Source organism: Podarcis pityusensis, assembly GCF_964106645.2.
Source record: "Podarcis pityusensis genome assembly, chromosome: 1".
NCBI lineage: Eukaryota > Metazoa > Chordata > Lepidosauria > Squamata > Lacertidae > Podarcis > Podarcis pityusensis.
The window spans coordinates 23,019,501-23,038,236 of NC_138028.1; the positions used below are offsets into that span (position 1 = coordinate 23,019,501).

Here is an 18,736-nt window from a genome sequence, read left to right on the forward strand (position 1 = left end):
AAAAGCTATAAAATGTTAATCAGCCAAACGCCTGAGAAACATTTTCACCTGGCAACTAAAGATATGCAATGAAGGCGCCTGGGAAGCCTCCCTAGGGAGAGCGTTCCACAAATGGGGAGCTACTACAGAAAAGGCCCGCTTTTGTGATGGCACCCTCCAGACGTCTTGTATAGAAGGCACATGCAGAAGGGCCTAAGGTTAAAACTGTAGGGTCCTGGTTGGTTTTTATAGGGCGAGGCGGTCCTTGAGGTATTATAGTCCTGAGCCGTTTAAGGCTTCATAGGTCAAAGCAGCACTTGGAATTGGGCCCGGAAACTAATTGGCAACACCTAGAACAGGCTGGATCCTGGACATAAAAACTAGCCACTCATAGTGTTACACTCCTTTTGTGATTCAGCTTCAGTTTATCTTCTCATCTTCAAGCATTAGTTTAGCACAGACACAGCTAGACTTACTGAAAGCAATGGGATGCAAGTTATTCATGACTACAGTGCAATTGTATCTTACACAGGCGTTCAGTTCAAAACATTCTACATATCTGCAAAAATGTGTATACTCAAATCATTGGAACTGAACCCCTTCATGAGCATCCTGGGACTCCAGAAGCCCTGAAGTGCTCTTGTGAGATCTCACAGGTCCATCCAAGTTCTCTCAAAATCACCCAGGAGCATCCAAGGCCCGTCACACACAGAGGCAAAGCAAGGCAGAGAAAGCTTAAAAGCTACTGTAGTTCTATTGTTATGAATGGGGCCCAGTCCCAGCTAACTTTACCTGATGTGTGACCCTTGTCTTGGTATGAATATATTGTTTGTCATAGGCTTGTTTTGGAGTATTAGATTAATAATATTTAAAATGTTCCTGTGGGAGAGGCATTTGTCATACGAGAATTCTTAAAACTATTCCAATGGACGACAGAATTTGGAATTCTTCTAGTACGTACAATGCACACATGCTGTGCTGGTGAAATGAATGCAAATGCCTTACATCAACAGCCATGCTTGCATGGATAAGGCTCTATGGCAGGGGTCAGCAAACTTTCCTACCAGTGGGCCGTCTCACTGTCCCTTAAATCTTCTGGAGGGTTGGACCACACACGCATGTGCACACGCACGCACACACACTGGTGGAGGTGGGCTTCTCTCTTTCCCCCAGGCCCTCCCCTCCTCCTGCTTTCCTACCTCCTCCGGCGGTGGTTGAGAGCCGGTAGCGGTGGTGGCACCTCTCGTTTCTGGAAGAGCTTCCCAGGTCTGGGCCAGTAGGCATGCCAAGCTTCGGCCGAAGCCCCACAACATGCCCACAAGCCTCTCTGTCCATGGCCTCGCTGGCCAATCTGAAGCCTCGCCGCCTGTGTGCTGAGGAAACCAGGGACGGCTCTCAATTGCCCAGTGTCGCTGCCCGCCCAAAGGCGTCCGTGGCTTCAAATTGGCTGCGGGAGCTTCCTGAAGCCAATCCAAAGCCACCTGCATGCCAATCGCGGAAGTCAATCGCCGCGCTGTGCTAGTTTAGCATGGGGACTGACCGGGCAGGGTCCTCAGGCTGGATTAAAGAGCCCGTCTGGCCTTATCCGGCCCACAGGCCTTAGTTTGCTGACCCCTGCTCTATGGAGTCAGCTACATTAGTCGAAAAACAGCGCTTTAAATGCATTATAAACATGCAACACCAAATAGTGCTGGAGAAAAAACAAACAAACAAAATTCTTTCCGATTTTCCATAGTGTTTGTTTTCTTTTGTTATAATGATTTAATTTCTGACTTATTTATGGTGGGTTTCCCCCCTGTGTGTAGATTCATCCTATGATGAGAAGCTAATTATATTCATCTATGTTGGAGACCAAGTAATGTTATGCCTTTTCATAAACTTCCCTAGGGTAAAACCACCGTAGCTGTGATTATCGCAGTGGCATCTCTCCGATGTGAAGTGATAACTCTTGTCTTAACGCTGAAGAATTCCTGCTCCTATCTTAAATCAATGCACTATGTTCTATCTGCTAAAACCTCTCCTTCGGACTGGCTAGTTGAGGATGTCAGCGCTGAACCAAATGGCTCAGCGATTGCCAGACTTTTAAAGCAGCTACCGGTAAGGATCCTAAATCCTATATGTTAGTTTCTTAAATGTTCTGAACAGGGGAGGGGCACAGATGTATCCATTGTTCTATGAAGCCCCAGGATGCATTGTTCCAAAGCCCCACCCAGGCACAAGACTCCTGAGTTGGATGGATTTAAGTGTGGCCTATGAAACAGAGAGCGACGCTGAGGACATCACTACACTCTCTGGCATCTGTGTCAGTGAAGCAGACAGGTAAAAGCTAACTTTTCTTCTGATAGAAGGCAGGGTCAACATTTCCAACTGTCTTTTTTTAAAAATCCATTTTTTAAATGTTTCATTAATAACAATCCTATGGAGGCCACATTAATTCGATGGCAAATCATGCCAAATCACAATACAATCAAAAGAGCCAACTAAACAGTTCCGAATTAAACATCCCGTGTTCTGGATATCAGGAGTTGATGTTATTCCTTGATCCTGCGCCAATTCTCTTAATTAGTCCAAGTTCCACAATTCCGATCTTAATCCTTTGTTCTAGCAGCCACTAATGTGATGACTTTCAATCGTGTTTAATAAATCCAAATCCATTAACTTGCAGAGGGAATTTATATTCTGTAGCTGTGTGAAGTATCTGTTTACCTTCTTCTTTTCCTTAATGTTGTAATCAGTCAATTTTCTTCAACATTGCCCCTCCATTGAAAACTCATGCGTAGGTAAGCTCCATTTTGCCTCTCTGAAACCAAAAGCAATCCAGGGTCCGGCCGCGACTTCTGATTAACTTCCAGTGTTTATCTCCTTGTTTTTTCTAACAAGTTGGCGTCTCACCAAAACCGTAATAAATCAGAATCAGAGCTCTCTTTGGTTGGCAATGTTACCAATCATCACAGTATTCCACACAGTCTATTCTTTCAAGCACTCCGTAAAAAAAATTATAAGTTCTTCTTGAATCCCTCTTGCATTCCCTATATAGTTGTAATCCATTAGTAATTTCATTCCATAAATAATCGATTCTTTTTCAGTGAAGGCTTGCCGATCCATAGCACAGCAAAAATAATGTAAAAAAAAGAGCAAAGGCTCCCCTTCAATCACGTAGCATTCCAGTTATGATAATGAGAGTTCTCCTCATATCAAAACCTTGGCACTCAGTGGCTGATTCATTTCGCAGGTTACCATTCTCTTTCTTCCAGAACACGTCTGTTTCTTAAGTCCAAATTCAGATACATCTTGAAAGAAACAGAGATACCTCCGCTCATGGCGACTGCATCGGGGAGTTTCCAATACGTGCAGTGCTATGCCCTCTGCGTCCATTACGTCTGGGCTTCAGAGCTCTTCTCAGGATATTTGAATCAGAAGCCCTTTTATTTCCTTTCCCCCTTTCTGTTCTTTTCCCACTCTTTTATTATTTTCATCTTCATGTTTTTTTCCTGCCTTCCTTTGGTCCTTCTTTTGGTGGTGTTGTTTTTATGTCCTCTGCTCTGAGTCAATGCGGGGGGGTGTGCACATGAAGGTGAGGGCTGGCTGGTGAAGGACCCTGTGTGAGAGGCAGGGAAGGGAAGGTCTCCCAGGGTGGGAGGCTGGAAGAAGGGAAGCTCCCAGGTGAGATCTGGGAAGAACCACCCCCTTATGTGTGAGACACGGCTTGAGATCTACCTTTGAGAGAAGATTGCATTTCTCTCTCTTTCTCTTTCTGTTTTCATTTAGATTAGTTTGCTTTTTAAATTTGTTCTTTCATCTGTATTAATAAAGCCTTAATAAAATTTTATTATTTTAAAAAAAGAAATCTGTGCTGCTGGTAATAAGTGTATGAATACAGGGTTGGGGAGATGATACAAACCGGTCTTATTTTTCATCATATAATTTCCCCCTTTTTTCATTTACAAAGATTATCATACAAATAAATTTATATAACCAATTAGAAAATATCAAATCATTGACCCTTTCTGTGCTTACTTATGTTTTATCTTTTATCACTGCATATCCAATTCATATCTATTTACTATTTATCCTTTGTATTTTATTTAAATGATTTTCACTGCACATTTTTATGTCAGTCCCACTAACGATTTAATTTGTTTGCAAAAATTCTTCAAATAATCAATAAATTTTCCCCATTAAAATGTGTTGTTTTTCATACAGGTGAACTACAGGCCACCATCTGTTTTGGGAATTGCTGTTCCACTCACAGAAAACTTCTATAATGCTGACCCCAGCAAACCTAAACTGAGGGATTATTTTACAAATTCAAAAGTAAGTCTTCATAGCTACGCCTGTAAGAATTTGAGAATGCGCATTTTTCAAAATTGCTATCCATTTTGCACTCCGTGCTGTTGCATGTTCTTTACATACACATACACACATTAAGAAAAGAGATTTCTAATAAAGAGGAGAATCTTGAAATTCAACTTCCCGATGAGCATTTCTATAGAATTTGCGCCAGAACTTAGGCATCCTGCTTGCACATACTATAGACTCAACATCTGTCTTCTTCCCACTATAAATAGCTGGTTTTCACATACTATTCTGAGAAAAATAACCTGAAAACTTGGGCTCAAATCCTTATGTTTTAACTTTATTGCCGCCTCATATCACTTGCCAAACCTTTGCAGTAATAGGACAGATCAGGATCAGAACATATGTTGACACAATTGCCCAACTACTTTCCACACACTCAAGGTAAATATACTTTAGGAGCTATGGAAACAATTTGAAGCACCCAGAGCAGCCAATATGAGCATTTTCTTTTTTTGCCCTAGGTGAACTCTACTGCCTCACCCCATTTTACAATCCTCCATATTTTCCTGTTCTATCAACAAGAGGCAGTAGAGGATTGTATGCATAGCTCCTTTTGCACTATTCCATATATTCAAGATAATGATATTTTACATATGATTAAAGACTCTCAAAGTCCACAGTATCAAGGCTGCTTAAGAATATGGAGAGTATAGAGAAGAAAAAGGGAAAGGCTGAAAAGCAGGCAGAGAACTTCATCTGCAAAATCATTTGCTGTCATCCAAGAGCCCCAATGTCCATTCAGCTCATTTGTCTCTTGCTCAAGAGAATGCTTCTCTTCAACCCAACTGCATATCATGCTTCCTGTTCACTAAGGAACAAGAGTTATTGCTTAGTTCTCTTTGCCCTGACTCTCCCTTTCTTTCTAACAACCTTTTCCACCAAATTTGAACACGCAGGGCTCTCCAGTCCACTGATAGTTGAAAAACTATAGACTGATTCAGAGGTCAAATGATTTCCATTGCATATGCTGGTCTACTTTGTAAGCACAGTCGAGAATTGCCTTGATTATACCTTCTTTGGTACACGGGTGGCACTGTGGTCTAAACCACAAAGCCCAGGGCTTGCCGGTCAGAAGGTCGGCGGTTCAAATCCCCACAACAGGGTGGGCTCCCATTGTTCGGTCCCAGCTCCTGCCCACCTAGCAGTTCGAAAGCACATCAAGTGCAAGCAGCGGGAAGGTAAACAGTGTTTCTGTGTGCTGCTCTGGTTCGCCAGAAGTGGCTTTGTCATGCTGGCCACATGATCCGGAAGCTGTCAGCGGACAAACCCCGGCTCCCTCGGCCAGTAAAGCGAGATAAGCGCAACAACTCCAGAGTCGTTCGCGACTGGACCTAACAGTCAGGGGTCCCTTTACTTTTTCCACAGAATTCTGGACAGTACAAGCAATGTGCTGGCAAGTCAAATCGCTCTGAATGTGGATGTACAGAAAATATGAAGCTGTCCTTTTCTGTTGCCTTTTCTGATTGCAAGGAGAAGGTAAGGTCTATGCCTACATGTGCAGCTTTTTGTTTGTTATTCTGAGGAGTTATATAGTATCCTGGAACCATTACATCCAGTATGTTAAGTATATAAAAATAACAGTACATTAAGAAACCTAAGAAGATAAAAATACCCTTAGCTAGTGCTGAGAAGATGACAATGTTGTGGCAGGCAAACATCTCTGGGGAGGAAATTCTGCAAATGGGGCGTCGTAACCAATGAATCCTTTCTCTGGCTGCCTTCTGCCATGCCAAGGAGAATTTCTAAAGACTCCCATGGTTCTTCAAGGTACTGGGTTCCCAAGCCTTATAGAGCTTTAAAGGCAAACTTTGAATTCTGCTTAGAAATGAACTGGTAGCTAGTGAAGCCTTTTAAGCCACTCACAGTTACTAACTTAGCAGCTGTATTCTGCAGTAACTGCAATTTCTGAGCAGTCTCCAAAGGTATCCCCAGATGCAGCCCAATACAGTAGTCAATCCTTGTTTCCAGATAACTGTGACCAGGCTATTGCTTTCCAGAAGAAGCTGCAGCTGGCACACCAGCCTAAATTAATGTGAAAGACATTCCTTCCCACAAAGGCTTATCTGGTTCTCCATTGACAAAGCTATATTCAGGAGTGTGCTCAATCTAAGAATTTGATCCTTTAGAGCAATGTTTCCCAACCTTTTCCCAACCGTGGCCCTCTTCTGACCTTGTGTTCTTCCTTTAGCCCACCCCACATGGACGTAGCCAAGAGGGGGGCAAGGGGGCAGCTGTCTTCCCATAAGTAAAAATCAATTAAAATCCATGCAGAGCCAGTCCGACGCTGCCGATGGGCCCTGCTCTCATCGGCAACATACGATGGCTCTGATCCGCTAGGTGCTGAGGTAGATTGCACCCTGCACCTTGCAGAGTCAGGCCCAGGCTGCCACCGGACCCAGCACTGGCAGCAGCAACAAGCAACTCTGGCTCGCCCAGCCCTACCCATTGCCACCCCACCACCGCACTTAGCTGACCTGGGAGTTCTGGACTGCGGGCTCTACTGGTCAAAACGGGAGCCTCAGCGATTGCCCTCTCTCTCTTTTTTTTTTTATAAGATATTTATTAAGATTTTCAGAATATTACAAGACAAAAAAAGGAGAAAAAAGAAAAAAGAAAAATACGAAATAAAAACAGTTAAAAACAATTCATTCCTTCCGTTACTTAGCCTTCATTTGCTTATTTCCAGGACCTCCTCACACCTCCCTTTTTTGTATTCCAATTCAGTTATTAGTTCAACAAATCCCTCCCCTCTTTATGTATCCTAATGGTTAATCATAAAATATTTGTAATTTTAGATTTTTACCTATTAATAAACCATTTTTTTTCATATTCCCTTATAACATTTCGGCTAAAGACCACGTAGTTTCTATCCGACATCATTCTAACATTCATTAATTTTGCAATATTTCTGTAAATAGTCTTTAAACTTTTTCCAATCTTCTTCCATCGACTCTTCTCCCTGGTCTCGGATTCTGCCAGTCATTTCCGCCAATTCCATATAGTCCATCACCTTCATCTGCCATTCTTCCAAGGTGGGTAGATCTTGTGTCTTCCAATACTTTGCAATGAGAATTCTTGCTGCTATAGTAGCATACATAAAAAAAGTTCTGTCCTTCTTTGGCACCAATTGGCCGACTATGCCCAGGAGAAAGGCCTCTGGTTTCTTCAAGAAGGTATATTTAAATACCTTTTTCAATTCGTTATATATCATCTCCCAGAAAGCCTTGATCCTTGGGCACGCCACCAAAGGTGAAAGAATGTACCTTCATTTTCTTTACATTTCCAACATTTATTATCGGGCGAATGGTAGATTTTTGCAAGCTTGACTGGTGTCATGTACCACCTGTATATCATTTTCATAATATTCTCTCTTAAGGCATTATATGCCGTAAATTTCATACCTGTGGTCCACAACTGTTCCCAGTCAGCAAACATAATATTATGTCCAAGATCTTGTGCCCATTTAATCATAGCAGATTTCACCGTTTCATCCTGAGTGTTCCATTTCGACAGCAGGTTATACATTTTTGACAAAATCTTAGTTTTGGGTTCTAACAGTTCTGTTTCCAATTTTGATTTTTCCACCTGGAAGCCAATTTTCTTATCCAAATTGTATGCCTCCATTATCTGATAATAATGAAGCCAGACTCGCACTTTGTCTTTTAATTTCTCAAAACTCTGCAATTTCAATTTGTCTCCTTCTTGTTCCAAAATTTCCCAATATTTCGGCCATTTGGCCTCCATACTGAGCCTTTTCTGAGCCTTTGCTTCCATCGGTGACAACCACCTTGGGGTTTTGTTTTCAAGTAAGTCCTTATATCTTATCCAGACATTTAACAATGCTTTCCTGACAATATGGTTTTTAAATGCTTTATGTGCTTTAACCTTGTCATACCACAAATATGCATGCCACCCAAAAACATTATTAAAACATTCTAAATCCAAAATGTCTGTGTTCTCAAGAAGCAGCCATTCTTTCAACCAGCAGAATGCTGTTGATTCATAATAAAGTTTAAGGTCTGGCAGGGCAAATCCACCTCTATCCTTTGCATCGGTTAATATTTTAAATTTTATTCTAGGCTTCTTGCCCTGCCAGACAAATCTAGAAATGTCTCTCTGCCACTTCTTGAAACAGTCCATTTTGTCCAAGATTTGCAATGATTGAAACAAAAATAACATTCTTGGCAATACATTCATCTTTATGACAGCAATTCGACCTAACAAGGAAAGCTTCAGGTTTGACCATATCTCTAAATCCTTTTTCACTTCTGACCAACATTTCTCATAATTGTCTTTAAATAGGTTTAAATTCTTAGCAGTCATGTTAACCCCCAAGTATTTTACTTTCTTAACCAATGTTAAACCTGTCTCCTTCTGAAACCTCTCTTTCTCAATCGGTGTTAAATTTTTCTCAAGCACCTTAGTTTTTAACTTGTTCAACTTAAATCCTGCCACATGACCAAATTCCTGAATCAATTCTAATACTCTTTTAGTACTAGATTCTGGCTCCTGTAACGTCAATACTAAATCATCTGCAAAAGCTTTCAATTTGTACTGTTTAGCTCCGACCTGTATACCTTTAATCAGATGGTCCCTGCTGATCATATTTAGCAAAACCTCCAGGACCGAAATAAACAGCAATGGGGAAATTGGGCAGCCTTGTCGTGTCCCTTTCTCTATCTTAAATTCCTCTGTCACCACATTGTTAACTATTAGTTTGGCCTTTTGTTCTGAGTAAATTGCACTTATACCATTTTCAAACCCTTGACCAACCCCCATCCCCTGAAGATTTTTCTTCATGAAACTCCAAGAAATATTATCAAAGGCTTTCTCTGCATCTACAAAAATTAAAACAGCTTTAGTATTAATATTCACTTGTAGCATCTCCAAAATGTTGATTATATTCCTCGTATTGTCAGACAAGTGTCTACCCGGGAGAAAGCCAGCTTGGTCTTTATGTATCTCCTCCACTAATACTTTTTTTAACCTTTTAGCCAAAATGTCTGCAAAAATTTTATAATCCACATTAAGCAGGGATATGGGGCGGTAGTTCCTAAGTTGTGTCTTTTCAGACTTATTTTTCGGTATTAGAGTAATATAAGCTTCCTTCCACAACTCTGGCGCTTTTTTCCCCTCCAAAATTTCATTGCAAACCTTTAATGGTTGAATTATCCAATCCTTCAAGGACCTATAATATTTTGAGGTTAAGCCATCTGGCCCTGGAGATTTGCCCAACTGCATGTTCTGAATGGCACCTTCCACCTCCTGTTCTGTTATTTTGTAGTTCAACATTAACTTATTTTCTTGGGAGATTTTTTGAAGTCCATTTGTTTTTAAAAATTTGTCTAAATCACACTCTTTCTGTGGCCCTTGTGTATATAGCTGTTTAAAGTACCTCTGGAAGCATTTTCTAATTTCCACTGGATTCTGGATGTTCTTTCCTTCCACTTCCAAGTTGGTAATGGTGTTAAGTTTTTGTCTTTTTTTCATTTGCCAAGCTAACAGTTTTCCACATTTATTAGCCGATTCAAATGTCCTTTGTTTCATCTGTTTAATTTTCCATTCTATTTCCTGATTCATCATCTTCATATATTGAACTTGGTATAACTTTATTTCTCTCAGAGTCTCTTGTGATTTTGGTTTCGCTCTCAGTTTCTTCTCCCCCTCTTTTATTTTTTCCAAAATTTTATCTTTTTTCTCATTTTGAGTTCTCTTCTTTATTGCATTCTGTTGAATTAGAAACCCTCTCATAACTGCTTTGCTTGCGTCCCAGATTACTCTTTTTTCAATGGTGGTGTTCATATTTATCTCAAAGTAATCTCTCAAGGTTTTTTGGGCCTTCTTGGTAATTTCTTGATCTCTAAACAAGGTGTCATTCATCCTCCATCTGAAGGAGCCGGTAGGTGTTAATTTCATCTCCATTTTCACAGCATTATGGTCGGAGCAGGCTTTAGGGCAAATTTCCACTTTTCGAGTCTTAGGTGCCAGTCCTCTAGTAATCCAGATTTGGTCAATTCTTGTCCATGTCATTTTGGCTTCAGAGAAGAAGGTTCCCTCCCTAGCCAAGGGATTCTTTATTCTCCAAATGTCAATCAAATCCATATTGTCAGTCATCTCAAAAAAAGTTTTTGGTAGTCTACCATCTTTGGTAACTACCTGTCTCTGCGACTTGTCCATGTTTGTGGATACCACTCCATTCATATCTCCCATCATGATAATGTTGTAATCCATATAGTCTAACAATGTCTCATGCAACTTCTTAAAAAATTCAGATTTCCCCTCATTTGGTGCATATACTCCTACTATCAGAAATTTTTCACCTTGTGTTTGGATTTCAATTGCCACATATCTTCCTTGGTCAACTTTAAAAATAAATTTCGGTGATAGGCTCTCTTTCGCGTAAATTACAACTCCTCTCTTTTTAACCTTGTCCGATGAAATAAACTCCTGACCTAATCTTTTATTAATCAGTACTTTCCTATGGAGCCTTATCACATGTGTTTCCTGCAAACAAATCAAGTCCAATTGTTCCTTTTTCAATAAATGAAAGACTTTTTTCCTTTTCTCCGGGGAATTAAATTCATGAATATTCCAACTTAATAGTTGCAGGGACATGGTGTATTTATTTTACTTTTCCTCCAACTGCACCAAGTAATTGTTCTTGTTCTGTTGGTGGTATCACCTTCTCTAACTTGTCCAAACCCAAAGGTAGTGATACTATGTCCTGTATTCCTGGTTTTAAAGCTCTTGGCTCTTTTTCAGTTTCTTTTTGCAAATCTTCTTCGTGATCTTTCAGAAATTTTTCTTTGTCTTCCACTGATCTTATTTTGAACTTTTTCCCTTTAAAAGTAAAAGATAGGCCTTGAGGGAATTCCCACCTAAAAATGGTTCTATTTGCTCTTAGCAGGGCCACCAAGTCTCCGTAGTTGGACCTGAGATCCAAAAGATGTTTAGGGATATCCTTAAATATCTCCACTCTTGATTCCTTTATTTCCAAGGTCTTCTGGAAGTGCAGGCTCAATATTCTGTCTCTCTCCTCTCTTGATCGGAGGGTAATCAAACAGTCTCTCATCCTGTTCTTTCTCCCCCCTCTTCCAAGTCTGAAAGCACTTACTATCTTGAAGTCTAACTTGTCTGGGTCTAAGTCCCAAAAGTCTGTAAATTCCTGCGTAAGAAAATCACTCAAGTTGTCTTTCTCAAGTTCAGGTACAGCCCTGATCCTTAGATTTATCTGTTTTTCTTTTAATTCGATCATAGACAGCAATGACTTATGATCCTCCAACTGCCTACATATCGGTGGTATCGTTTCCTCTATCTTTTCCTCCACAGCCAATGCTTTTTGCTTAGCTTCTTCAGCTGTTTTTCGATTCAAAGTAGATTCCTGCAGCAGTTTCTCAATAGATTCTGTATTTGAGTTCACCTTCTGCCCCAAGTTATTGATGCTTGTGGTGTTTTGATCAATTTTAGTTGTCGCTTCAGCCACTTGTTTGCTCAACTTTTCCAAAGATTCAAAAATTTTATCTAAAGCTGAAGCTAAGCCCCCTTCAGCTGCCATTCCTTTAGACGCCACCTGGGCTGAATCTTCCCCTGGTGGGGCAGGGAGGCCGGGTGCTGACGGTCTACGCTGCTGCAGTCTAATTTTACCAGATCTTGTTGTTTTTTCCTGAGTCAAGTCGGCCATACCACTTTATCTAAGGATCAAGGTCAGTCCCACGATTACTTGTTTGTGGTGGAAAATTCCCCTTTAGTATGGCCAGTTTAGAGTGGAAAATTCCCTGGCCAATTGTGGCAATTTCAAAGTTCCTCTAGGGGGACACAATAGCAGTTCCAATTTGTAACGATAGAATAGCTATTCCAACTTTCAAAAATCCCCCCTTTAGCCAAAAAGAGCAACAGTTTCAAGTCAAGTGGAACTTTTCAGAATCAAAGTATCCATCTTACAGAGCTAGCTGTCAAAAAGTTGCACTATCCTTTGACAGTGCGTTTCCCAATACGGCAGTTTCAGTGTCCCTTGACAGTCCGTTCCCAGGCATTAAGTGATGGTCTTAGTTCCCTTTCTCTCTTCTTTTGCGGGCAAAAGATACTTCCCCTTCTCCCTTCCCTCTCCCGCACCACAGGGAGGGAGTTCTCTTTTTACTGATGTAAGATTTGAGTCTTTTTCAACGCAAATTTCAGGCTCTTTGCTTTGACAGTCTTTGCTTTGATCTATTTACATAAAAGGAAGGCGGACTTCCTGTTTACACCTTCCCGCTTCAGTGCCGAATTAATCCTTTTTTTTCCTTAAGTTCCCCGATCTTCAGACTTAACCTACTCACAGGTAGTTGTTTCTTAGCCGAATTGTCACAGGAAAAAGGTCGGCGCTCTCCGGCAACAGCTGCGCGGCTTCACTCCACGGAAGAAGCAGTTGACTCTCAGCACCGCGCCAGACTCCCCGCTTCGCTCCAGAACTCTTTCCAGGGTTCCCTCGCAGATTGGGGGGGCGCTAAGGGTGCCCGCCGAGTCCCACGGTCACAGGCTTCACCCGCCTGTGATTTTCAAGAGGGTCCCCGCTTCGCCGTAGCGGCAAGACCCGATTTCCGCGGAGCTACTCCCTCAAGACTAGAGGGAATCCGCCATTGCCGATGGCGCCGCCTCCGGAAGTCCTCTTTCCTTTGCATCTGTTAGTATTTTAAATTTTATTCTAGGCTTCTTGTCCTCTCTTTCTGGAAACAAACCAGGACTGCTCCAAGAAAGCACACGTGGCAAAAAGGAACGTTAGGCCCTGCTGGGCTGCCTCCTTACCAGCTTGTGAAACGCTACTTTAGAAGGAGTGCAACCTTATGCATAACAGATTTAACAGATGTGCCACCTACCCACAGAATCTCAGACCTTCTGGGACTGATTTTCAGTCCATTGGCTTTCATTCAGCTCATTACCAATTTGTAAGTCAGACTTCCTATTTAGCAGAACTAAACCTGCTTATGTAAATAAAGTGGTATCTCGGGTTACATACGCTTCAGGTTACAGACTCCGCTAACCCAGAAATATTACCTCGGGTTAAGAAATTTGCTTCAGGATGAGAACAGAAATCGTGCAGCGGCGGCACAGCGGCAGCAGGAGGCCCCATTAGCTAAGTGGTACCTCAGGTTAAGAACAGACCTCCAGAACGAATTAAGTTCTTAACCCGAGGTACCACTATACTTACATTTGTGTCATTCCACATCGATCCATGCAGGCATTATTTTAATGTCAGTGATTTCTATATATCTTACATTGCTAGGCCCTGCGAATGAAATTCCCAGTATCAAGGCTTCCTCTCTATTTCACCATTGAGGATGAGGGTCACTCTGTAAATCTGACATCTCCTTATTTTATCACAATCATAGAAGTCAACAACAGAACCAACTGGAAAGTTTCAGGTAGGGAGCGGAAGAATCTTGGGATTCATCATTATCTTTCGTATCGGAGAGGTTCTGTTGGAAATACTTGTTGTCAATATATTTTCAGGCTCTCTTTCTTGCCCTATAGTAGATGTGAGGAACCTTTGGTCCCCTGTATGTTGCTGAATTCCCATCATCCCTATCCATTGGCCATGCCTGCTGGGGCTGTTGCAAGTTCTAGTTCAGGGAAGACTTGATGTGGAAAGATTTGAATCTAGTCCAATTCTTTCTGCATGCAAAACCTATTACACCCACAGACCCTTAAGGCCTGAAACAAGCATAACACAACCCATTGGTTTACCATGGGTACACCCCTCCCCCTAGCTCTTCCTCCTCCTCTAGTTCTCCTGCTAGCTTTTACCATGACCAATAGTTATGGTGGCACTTCGGCTATAACAAAGAGGAGTTCAGGTTAACCAACATTTCATATTAATGTTTGCCCACACCCCTCCTTTTTCACCCACTCGTGATAATTACCGGTAATCACTGTTAGTGCTTTTTTCTGGGGGGATGCAGGGGTACACATAACCCTAAACATTTTGTGAATCTAAGTTTGGCCTTATTGAAGGGCAGTATTTCAATATGAGTAGAAAAATGAGAGTACCCCTAAACTTTTTTTAGAAAAAAAGCACTGCTGTTTGTTAACCTCTGGAAAACTGCTGTAGAAGACCCTGCGCAGCTCTAATACATCATGCTGTGCCTCTGATACCTTTCTTACTTTTACATTTCATGAGAAATTGATCTGGCTATTCATCTGTATTCAGGCCCTACTGAAATGTAAAAAAGAAGGAAGAAACTCAAACCTACCACTCTGCGACTGTTTTAACTGTTTTTTCAGGTACCAATCAAACATCAAGTATGTTAAAAATGAAAAAATATTTGGAGCACAGACTCAAAACTGAACTATATAACCCAGATGGCCTATCTATAACGATAACTGTAAGTGCCAGAGAAAATACATACAGTGCTACCTCGGGTTACAAACACCTTGGGTTACAAACACTTCGGGTTACAAACACTTCCAGTTACAGACTCCACTAACCAGGAAAGAGTGCCTCGGGTTAAGAACTTTACCTCAGGATGAGAACAGAAATTGCGAGCTGGTGGCATGGCGGCAGCGGGAGGCCCCATTAGCTAAAGTGGTACCTCAGGTTGAGAACGGTTTCAGGTTAAGAACAGACCTCTGGAATGAATTAAGTTCGTAACCAGAGGTACCACTGTACCTTAAACCCAAACTCTTCTTACCTTAAACTCTTTGTACCTGGGTGGTTCAACTTTTCAAACAAAGTGGGTCACAAGAGTACTCATACCCTTTCAAAGTGCCCCAGTATTCCTGCATCATCCCAGAATTTGAAGAAACCATCCCAGCTTCTCATTTGATCCTAGAATGTCCCATTTACCTCCTCCAGCGCCACTGCTGACCCTGTGGAGAGCATGCGCCAGTGCTTGCAGTGATGCTGCGCTCTCGCATGAGTCAGCACGGTACCAAAAGACACACGTCCTGATTTTCATCAGAGGAATGTTGGAGGATATGGAGTACTTTGACACGGAACCTGCGGGTCACACAAAGCCTTTTCATGCGGGCAGGTGGGATGGGGTGGTGGAATGAGGCCAGAATTGAGGCCAACCCTTGTGCTGCCTTCCCAAAGCTGGGTAATAAAGGCATCGGGCTTTGGGAAGGAGATGGGAGGGCTCTGGAAGGGTCCTAGAGCCCTCCTACCTGCTTCCCAAAGCTGGGAAATCACTAAGTAGTCTTTGGGAAGGAGACAGGAGGGCTCTAGGATCCTGTCAGCCCTCACAGCTCCTTCTCAGCACTTACCCAAATTAGAGAAGGCAGCATGAGGGCTGGGGAGGGGGCATCAGATGTTGCTGAGGGTTGGGGGGAAAAGCCTTGAGGGCCACATGCGGCCCTTGGACCACATGTTGGGCCACCTGCAATATACATTTGACATTAAGTAATTTGCGTATTAAATCAAAATATCAGAAATTCACTGTTCCAAGGATATAACACAACTGCTAGCAACACTGATTTTAAGGCTGTACAGTGGTGCCTCGCAAGACGAAATTAATTCATTCCGCGAGTTTTGTCGTCTTGCGATTTTTTTCGTCTTGCGAAGCACGGTGTCGGGAAAGTTTTGGAAAAGCTTCAAAAATCACCAAAGTCTTTAAAAACCTCAAAAAAGGCTACCACACCGCGTTCTATGAGTTGCTCCTCGAAGTCAAGTCGCAACTGTATTAACGGTGTTAAGAAAAAGGAAACAAACTTGCAAGACGTTTCCGTCTTGCGAAGCAAGCCCATAGGGAAAATAGTCTTGCGAAGCAGCTCAAAAAACAAAAAACCCTTTCGTCTAGCGAGTTTTTTGTCTTGCGAGGCATTCGTCTTGCGAGGTACCACTAGTTATACCGACATGGTACTGCACATTATTTCTGTGAAACGTTTCAACTGAATTAATAGCCAAGGATTACAATTTTAATTAAAAAATGAAAACAAATGTTACTGCATATTAGTAACAACTTTCCCCCCTTTCCAACAGGGATCTGAGCTTTTCCATTTCAGGGTATCAACTATTCCTGGAGTCTCCTTTTGTAACTTATTTGACGAATTTCAGGTATTGTCATTAGCTCTTTTTTAAAAACAACACACAAATTACACCATACTATAGAATGAATTAACCAACATAAAATAGGATACGAGATTGTACAAAATGTTTCCACATATTTAGCCCTTACTTCAGCACATTCCCAGAGAACAGCAGGAATTAGCGGGTGCAAGGGGACTGGACTGGAGAAGGACACTTTAGGGAAACACACAGAAGTGGAAGCTAAAGCAGACTGGAGCTCATATATACATATATATATATATCCTCATACAGGGTGTGTTTTTTAAAAGAACACGTGTACTCTGTATCCACAGGGCCTCTTTTAAAGGACTCACCCTGTATATATGAATGACTTTCTGGATGCCAAGGCCCAGGTCTGAGGCAAGTACTCTTTAGTGAGAGAAGCCCAGCAGATATTTAAATAGCACAACTGTGACTTCAGTCATTGACTAAGAACACTGCAAGGCAGGAGTAGCCTCTTAGCTCACAAAGGCTTTGAATGGTGCCTGAAGATTTTGCTTTGTCACGTCTGTTGTACAAGCTCTAGAAACATAATTGTGAGGGGTGGGGGTTAATTAAAGTTCAGAGTTTAGGCCATGTGCTGGCTCTGGCACAGCAATATGCCCCCTGCCCTCTTGGCAGACCTGCCAGTGCCAAACATATGACCATGGAAAGGCTGCCATCTCAAACAAGAGCTGATAGAGTCACTTGGATAATCTGGGCCAGGTTAACTTTCTGCTCCAGCCTTTCCAATTTAATGCCTTCCAGGTGATTTGGGACTGCAAAGGGCTAATAGGGATGGAAGTCCCAAATGTCTGGGAAGGCTAGTCTGCTCTGGCTGGCATCACCTCTCCAATATTTCAGGGAGAGTTCCAGCATGGTTGCTGCCGGCTCCGCCTCCTATTTAAGCAGTTGGCCCCGCCTCCCTGCAGGGCTGATTAGCTAACTGAGCTTTGGTGGGAACCTCCAATGGCTATCACAGGGAGTCAGGCCAGCCCAGCCAGCTGGTGGGTCCCAAGGGGCCGGGGTGCTGCACGTGGTCCCGCAAAAGGCTCCCACAAGGAAGGTGTGAGCGCTCATTCTTAGCCCATACTTTTCTGGGTATTTTATTTTACGAGGTACAATATAATGCAGCATCTTGCAACAAACCGCATGCAACGCTTACCAAATTGGTTTCCCTATAAACTCAGATGACTGCTTCTGTTCCCCCACCACTTAGATTTGCATATGCCAGCTTTCGCTATCACTTAGACCGGTTTCACTATCTTGTAGTCAACATTATGAACAATAGTCAATTTAAAGGGAAGTGACTGCTGGAATTACAATATTTTCTGTTGCAGATTTATATTGACGATTCTCCACTGGCATTCCCAGGAAACTATCTTATCAGTTCAATGACGACTATATTAATTGGAGGCATTATTTTTGTGGCATTTATTCTGTATGTATTTGAAATTGAGATAAGGAACTTCTTAAAAAGGAAACTAAGAAGAAATAAAGTGGCATCAAAACCCCCACCCAAGAGAACTTCAGTAGATTCTGGTGATTCTGCAGGAAGTTGACTGGCAATAGTAATAACGTTATAATAATGTGTTGGTTTTTAAAGTTGCTATAAGACCCACCTGTTGCTTTTATCAGTAACTATGTTCCACAAATGTTAATGGTATTTTTTTGAATGAACATATGTACAACTATTTCATCTTTAGCTGTAGTCTTTCTGTTTAGGAAAAATATTTTTGAAAAGATGTGAGGAATTTTCACTTGTTCTTCCTTAGGATGAAACGCATTTAGTCGCTGCTTGTCATGAATTCTACTGAAGTTTATTGGGCAAGATTCCCCCCCCCCTCCAAAAATGTCACTGAAGCAGTATACAATAAAATAGTTCATATATTTAAAATACAGTGCATTGCTAAATGTGTCTACTTGCGCCTCTGCTTATTTTATGTACCGGTTATTTCTTCCTCCTTCCTTCCTCCGAAGCGGTACCTATTTATCTACTTGCACTTTGATGTGCTTTCGAACTGCTAGGTTGGCAGGAGCATAGCTGTCAAATGTCCCTTATCTGAAGGGACAGTCCCTTATCCCAGCGCCATGTCCCGCTACTGTCCCTTATTGATGGATGTCCCTTAAATGATGTCCCTTAAATTTCAAAGGAAGCAGCTCCTCTCCCTCCCTCCCTGCCGGCCAGGGAGGAGGGAGGCTCCAACTGTGTTGCTCACCCAATAAGAAGTCTAAGAACGACTGGGGGGTGGAGCTTGCATGCCTTGTGTGTGGCTAGTTAATGCAAGCTGAGGGGGGTTTTGAATGCTGGGCGCTATTTTGTTGCACGTGCTGCTGCAAACTTTGCAGTGCAAAGCCAGGTCGGGGAGCCATCTTAAG

General features: G+C 42.1%; 1 protein-coding gene across 9 annotated transcripts in view; it reads left to right on the forward strand.

Annotated features, from left to right (window-relative positions):
- Window positions 1–18,254, forward strand: part of LOC308481226 (cation channel sperm-associated auxiliary subunit beta-like) — a 48,651-nt gene extending 30,397 nt beyond the window's left edge. For all 9 annotated transcript variants that reach the window (XM_081013319.1, XM_081013318.1, XM_081013321.1 and 6 more), the window contains 7 exons: window positions 1,867–2,076; window positions 4,183–4,293; window positions 5,704–5,814; window positions 13,598–13,736; window positions 14,596–14,696; window positions 16,292–16,366; window positions 17,698–18,254. In XM_081013319.1, the coding sequence (XP_080869445.1) occupies window positions 1,867–2,076; window positions 4,183–4,293; window positions 5,704–5,814; window positions 13,598–13,736; window positions 14,596–14,696; window positions 16,292–16,366; window positions 17,698–17,919 (969 nt within the window). In that variant the 3' untranslated portion in view covers window positions 17,920–18,254. The remainder of the gene's footprint in view (window positions 1–1,866; window positions 2,077–4,182; window positions 4,294–5,703; window positions 5,815–13,597; window positions 13,737–14,595; window positions 14,697–16,291; window positions 16,367–17,697) is intronic.
- Window positions 18,255–18,736: the final 482 nt, after the last annotated feature.